Genomic DNA, 6495 nt, shown 5'->3' with positions numbered 1-6495 from the left:
GTCCAAGCCCAGGGCTAAGGAATCAAATTCTGGGGGTAGGGCCCAGCAGCTTGTTTGACAAACCCTGCAGGTGATTCTGATCTGTGCACTTGAGAACCACCACTCTCTTTTTTTTTTTTTTTTTTTTTTTTCAGAACTGCCACTCTAAATCCCCCAGTTCAGGTTGTGGACTTTATCTTTTCCCATCTGCAAATTCCTTTCCTTCAGAGGTCTGCGTTAGTGATTACACAGGTCTTTGTGAGAGGACCTGATGTCTGGCTCCCCTGATAGAGCAGAGCACAGGGGTCACTCATTATTTGCTCCTCATTCCTTCTAGCACCTACCCCCATGCCTGGCAGGTACCGAGAGCTTAGGAGATGGGGGTTGGGCGGATATTGACTCCAGGTGGTCATGGACTTCCCTGGGTGTGGGAGAGGGGAAGAGACTGGTCACTTTATAGATCTCAGACCCTAAAAGTGGCCAAGGGGAGGGCGAGAAGCCTTAAGAAGTTTGGGGAGGTCTCAGCCCTTGCAGAAAAGGGTGCTACTGAGAAGTCAGGGAAAGGGTAGCCAGAGCTTTTCCCCCCTCTTCCCCTCCCCACCCCTCCCTCCTGCACCCTAAGGTAGCCCTCAGCTGATTTGTACTGACCACTGCAGCAGGCCCTGTTTTAGGGGCTTTATGTATTTTATATCATTTAATACAGTAAGCTTCTGAATTATATATCATTAACATTCCTATTTTACAGACAGGGAAACTGAAAACTCTGAGGTTCAGGTACTTGGCTGAAGTCAGGCAGGGAGGATTTGAACCTAGGCTATGTGACTGTTGCACTGCCCCTCCCCCTTCCCTATCAATGCTGAGAACACTCAGAAGAGCAGGAGTGCAGTGGGCCAGTGGGGGGGGGGGGTGCATATCGGATTGTGGATCCGTGAGGTGGAGGCTCCAGTGTCATGAGACTTTCCCAAATTTTCAAGAGTAACCAAAAATGTAGATTTTTAATATACAGTCTCCCTGTTTCTAAATGATTATGTATTTAAAAACATTTTTAAAATATTTTTTAGAGAGAAAGACAGAGCGTGAGTGGGGGAGGGCCAGAGAGAGAGGGAGACATAGAATCTGAAGCAGGCTCCAGGCTCTCAGCACAGAGCCCCATACGGGGCTCAAACTCACGAACCAGGAGATCACGACCTGAGCTGAAGTCGGATACTTAACCTGACTGAGCCACCCAGGCGCCCCAAAATCATTATGTATTTTAAAAAACTCAGATGTTCCCAGAGACCAGATAAACGTGGGTGTCAGATGACATTGGTAGCCAAAAGAATGGCAACAGAGACAAACAGATACCCCAATGTGTGTATAAGGTCTGACCTGGCTATGAACACTGTCAGACCTGCTGTTTCTGCCATTTCTGGAATGGTCCACTTTAAACTCTAGGCCCATCCTCTGTGAGACGTGATTGCACTAGGGGCAGACCCCTAATATTGACCTTTAGCTTCATGTGTCCCAGCCCTCGCATGGCCAGCACCCTATGGGTGAGGGCTGGGTTTGTCTGGTCACACTGTCCCCCTCCCACCCTGCATGCGGAAGGTGCTCACTAAATGCCTGCCGATGGAAGGTATAGCACAAGCCCTTTCCCCTCTGAGCTCCCCCAACAACACCACGCTGACTCCTCCCCATCCCATGCTCTGGGGGGTGGGGTGGCACGAGTGAGTTAAAAGCCTGCAGCTGGGGGCCAACTGGGACGAAGCCCAAGCAGCTGCATGGCTACTGCTAGCCCCGTGAGTCCACCTTCCTGCCCCTCGTGTAGCAAGGGACGGGGCTGGGGTGGCTGGGCTGGAGCTTGCTGTTCACCCTGATTTCTTTCTTTGGTCAGGTTGGAGAGGCTGAGGGTGGAATCCAAAACTGGGAGGAGAAGGAGGAGAAAGAGGAAGAGAAAGAGGGGGCAGCAGTGGCTGTCCTGATGGCTGAGGGAGCTCTGAATCCCCCTGGGGATCAGCTGTCCCAGAGGAGGAAGGAAGCCCAGGATGGGGGCCCCCAGGGGATCAAGTTGGAGTTACACCCGCTGCTGAACAGGTAAGGCAGGCTTTGTGGCCTTGCACCTGGCCTTGCTCTCTTGCCCCCACTCCCTCATCCAAGAAAGGTCAGAGCTAGCCTAAGACTTGGGTCCTGTTGGTTCTTCTGGCCTTAACCCAGTAGAGATTCTGGCTTCAATCCCCCCATCCTGTCCTAGCCTTTCAGGATCACTGACTCCAGTCACCGTGCAGAGGCCGTGCCTAAATCCCATCTCCTTATTTATACTTGAAGGGGTGGGACTTCCCTGCCAGCACCTGCTGCAGGTTCTGGGCCTGGGAGGGGCTCGCTGCTTCCTCCTGACCTCTCCTATCCCCAGGTGGGCTCTATGGTTCTTCAAGAATGACCGCAGCCGAGCCTGGCAAGACAACCTGCATCTGGTCACCAAGTTTGACACCGTGGAGGACTTTTGGGCGTGAGTGTCTGTTGCTTGTAGAGGAGGCCAGAGCCAGGGGGGTCCTTCCTAGACCCTACCCCTCCAGGGAGCTGTTTCCTACACCGCTTTCCAGCCCTCCCTGCGACCTCTCAGCATTTGCTGAGGCCTAGGGCTTGGTGGGTTCTGCTTGGGGGTGGGGGTCACTGGGACTAGGATCTAGGCCCCCCTGAAAACTTCTTGGGGCTTAGGGAAGAGAGTCTCAGGGGAGGAGCTGAGACGCCAGAACAGCATGGAAGCTTTTGTGTGTGTGTGTGTGTGTTGTGGCCATGAAATACAGCCAGATCAACACCAAATCATCCTGCACACCTGGAGGAGAGTCTGAGAGGTGGGAGGAGCCAGGAGTTGACCCTGACTCTGCCACTTCTTGGCTTTGTGACTCTGGACAAGTTCTTTCCCCTCTGAGCTGGCCTCAGCCACAAAGTGAGGATTAGGCTACTTGATAGTGTCCATGGGTGAATCCCAAAACACCCCCTGCCCCGGCACTGGGGCTCTAAAAGCCTCCTGAGGGATTTGGATGGTCAGGGAAGGCTCCAGGGAGAAGGTGGGATTTGACGGTTTGGGTAAGTAGAGATAGAAGGGGGCAAGGGAGGGGTTGGTGAGAAGGGTGAGTGAGCAAAGGCTTGGAGGCCTGAAGGTGGGTGGAAAACAGTGGGGTCTGGTAAGAAGTTGGGGCGGTGAGGCAGGTTGGAACCAGGCCTTAAAAAGTCTGGACGTTCAGCCTGGATTGGGGTGGGGTGGGGGGCTCTCTCCAGGATGTACAGTCACATCCAGCTGGCCAGTAAGCTCTCTTCTGGCTGTGACTACGCCCTGTTCAAGGTAAGCTCTGCCCACCCGCCCCCTCAGGCCACAGGAGGGCTGATTCTCCTCAGCTCAGCTTCTGCATCCCTCCCTCATGGAGAGTTTGGGGGTGGGGTGCCACAGAGAGCCTTCCTCAGAGCCAAGGTGGGACTTCCAATCTGAGGAAATGCTATATACAGAAGCTTGGGTAGAGTGTCAGACTAGAGCTGTACTTATAGGACATTTATGAGTCTGGAAGGGGAGAGGGGAGAAGGGGGAACCAGGAAGGAGCCCAGGTTTCTGGCCTGGCTCCTGAACTAGGCATATGCATCAGAATTTCCCGAGGACACTCCTCATCAGTGTCCAGGCCCATCCCTGGAGGTGCTGACCTAGCAGGTGTGTGCTGTGGGACCTGACATCAGTGTTTAAAGACTTCCCTAGGGGGTCTGTGCCCAGCCTGGGATGTCTGGTCTTCCACACACTAGGGCTGCCCCAGAGGCTTCCTTAATCCCCCTGCCCCGATTTGAACTCCTGCCTCAAGGAGCTCAGTTCAGTAAAAGAGACAAACATACACACATATATGACAAGGCTACAAAAGATGACCAGTGTTGAGGATCAGGGGATTGTGGGAGCTCATAGGAGGGTGTGGGGGGCCGAGTGGCTGATGGTGGAAGCTGCCCATACAGAGGGAATGGAAGCAAGAGGGAACTTGGCCTACTGAGGCTTATTTAGGGGTCAGAGCAGCGCCTGGGAAGATGGTTGGGTCCCCACTTCCCTTTGAAGAAAGGGAGGCAGTTGATTTGTCATTACACCTCTTAGGATGGCATTGAGCCCATGTGGGAAGATAGCAGGAATAAGAGGGGTGGCCGCTGGCTGGTCAGTCTTGCCAAGCAGCAGCGTCACAGTGAGCTGGACCGCCTGTGGCTGGAGACCGTGAGTGGGGGTTGGGAGGGGAGGGAAGGCGGGGGAGGTCCCCAAGAGAAGAGGCTGGCTGGTGTGGTGGCACCATCAAGGATAGTGGGGCAGTCCCTGTAACTGAGGTGGAGGTCTCACCATCCTTCCTTTTGGCCCCAGCTGCTCTGTCTGATCGGGGAGAGCTTTGAGGAGCACAGCCGGGAGGTGTGTGGGGCTGTCATCAACATCCGAACCAAGGGAGACAAGATTGCTGTGTGGACCAGGGAGGCAGAGAACCAGGCGGGCGTGCTGCACATTGGGTGAGTGATATCTCTGGCACAGGGTCTCTTCCAGGGGAGAAGTTGAGGGTGGTGTGGCTTGGCCTGTGAGGGAGACCTCTGGAACTCTCCATGTCGGCGCCTCCTTTTTCCTTACCCATGTATATGAGGGTTTGGAATCCAGATTTCAAGCTGTTTACAGCAGGACTCTTTTGCGTAAAGAGTCATATTTTGGGTTTCCACATGGGTAAGACGTCACAAGAGTGATGGTGGCTGGAACTAGGGTAGGACGGATGGGCAAAGGACCCAGGGTCCCAGGTGATCTCCAGGACTTGCTGCTGACTGTTTAATTTCCTCTCCTACTCCTCCCCCAGGCGTGTGTACAAAGAGCGCCTGGGCCTCTCCACGAAGATCGTCATTGGGTACCAGGCCCATGCAGACACTGCCACCAAGAGCAACTCCCTAGCCAAGAATAAGTTTGTGGTGTGATTCAGCTGCTCCTGAGCCTCTCACTCTGTGTGTGTGTGTGTGTGTGTGTGTGTGTGTAAGTAAGTAAGGGGATGCTGGGCTACAGTGCTGATGCTGGGTAGGACTAGGGGGTAGAGAACCGGGTTCTCACTTGTCCTGGAGTGAATATGAACATTGCTTAACATGAGTTGGGGCCTAGGCATAGATCTGTGGTCAGGGAGCCATCCTGAGGATGCAGAACAGGTGGAGGAAAGCCTTGAGTTTCCTTGTTTCACCTGGGGGTGGGCTGGGGTGAGTCACTGGGGAAAGGAGAGCTCAGATGAAGGTGGAAAGATGGCAAGAGAACCCTACAATCCAGCACTTACTCTCTCTGCACCCCTGAGAAAGAGGCTGGGTGACCTGAGGGCCAGACTCTTCTGATTTGGGGGAGCAGGCCCAAGACCACTGACGCTCTGAGAGCAGGAGCTCAAGGACAGGAGGGGGATGGGCTTTCCTCTTTGTAATCACTCTACTTTAAACCTTTATGAATTGCCTTTCATCAGATTTATAGCCTTGGAGCCTCCCCAGTATCCTGTACCTTCCCTCAAGCAGTCGTGGGTGGGGCCTCGGAAGTGGGGTTGTAGATCAAAAGGGTTGGAGTCTTACAGGCAGAACCCCACTATCTCACAGACATGTGGTGAGCTAAGGACTGAGAGCCCTGTGTGTCTACTTGCCCTTTCCTCAGCCGTGGCCAGGGCTGTCTGGGCCTTGCCTGCCTCAGAGTCAGGCTGAATGGAGGCGGGCGGGTAGATAGATGAGACAGGAGACAGGACAGTGGTGGTTAGGTTTGAGATGGATTAACTGGAAGGTGATGAAGTTTAAGCCCCTTTCTGTTCCTGCTCCAAATAAACACTCACTTCTGAATTATTAGAATTATTTTTGAGGGTTCTAAAATTGAGTAAGGTTTGGGCCCCCCAAAACCTTAATCTCCTGTCCTGCCTTGAGGGGCTCGTGTGAGACCCCCCACCCCAGGGTCCAATCAGGGATCCATCTAGTATGGGGAGAGGGGTAAGATGGGAAGAGTCGGCGAGGTTTCAATGTCAGAGGGTCATTGAGCCAGAAGGCCGAGTATATGCCCCAGGCAAAACTGAAGTGTCGGGGAGCAGAGGCCGCGGCCCTCACAAGACCTAGATGTCATCAGGCCTGAGTTTGAGCCAGTGTAGGCAGTTAATTTCCGTTGAGTGAAAAGTGCGTCTGCTTCGATTACACTGTAATAAAACGTCCTGTGTTTTAAAAACACGATCCATATCGCCATCCCCATCTGCTCATTAGAGCATCAGTTACTCTTCTCCAGGACTGAGTTCCAACAGCAAGGCTGGGTACGGAAGTGGCGCTGGTACTGTGCCTGGTGGGGTGGGAGTAATGAGGGTGTTTCGTACCTGCGACTTGCGGTGCCATCATCAAGCTTCTCAGGTCCGTAGGAACCTGGGGGGGGCGGGGGGGGGAGAGAACGCTGCCGGCGCTCGGGGCGGAGTCAGACCTAGAGGCGGGGTTCCGAGTCGGGCAGAGGGGCGGGGCCTGCCTGGGGCGGAACCTGCCTGGGGCGGAGCCCGG

At 54.1% G+C, this 6495-nt stretch overlaps 1 protein-coding gene across 1 annotated transcript; it reads left to right on the top strand.

Annotated features, from left to right (window-relative positions):
- The first annotated feature begins 1493 nt into the window (after positions 1-1493).
- On the top strand, positions 1494-5805 carry EIF4E1B (eukaryotic translation initiation factor 4E family member 1B). The gene is made up of 7 exons (XM_043573718.1): positions 1494-1511; positions 1787-2052; positions 2369-2464; positions 3238-3301; positions 4082-4195; positions 4337-4476; positions 4809-5805. Exons 1-7 carry the CDS (start codon positions 1494-1496, stop codon positions 4921-4923), a joined length of 813 nt encoding a protein of 270 aa, XP_043429653.1. The 3' UTR covers positions 4924-5805.
- Positions 5806-6495: the final 690 nt, after the last annotated feature.

This window comes from Prionailurus bengalensis, chromosome A1 (assembly GCF_016509475.1).
Source record: "Prionailurus bengalensis isolate Pbe53 chromosome A1, Fcat_Pben_1.1_paternal_pri, whole genome shotgun sequence".
Classification (NCBI taxonomy): domain Eukaryota; kingdom Metazoa; phylum Chordata; class Mammalia; order Carnivora; family Felidae; genus Prionailurus; species Prionailurus bengalensis.
The sequence above is the reverse complement of the archived record's forward strand: the minus strand, read 5'-3'. Positions and strand labels throughout refer to the sequence as shown.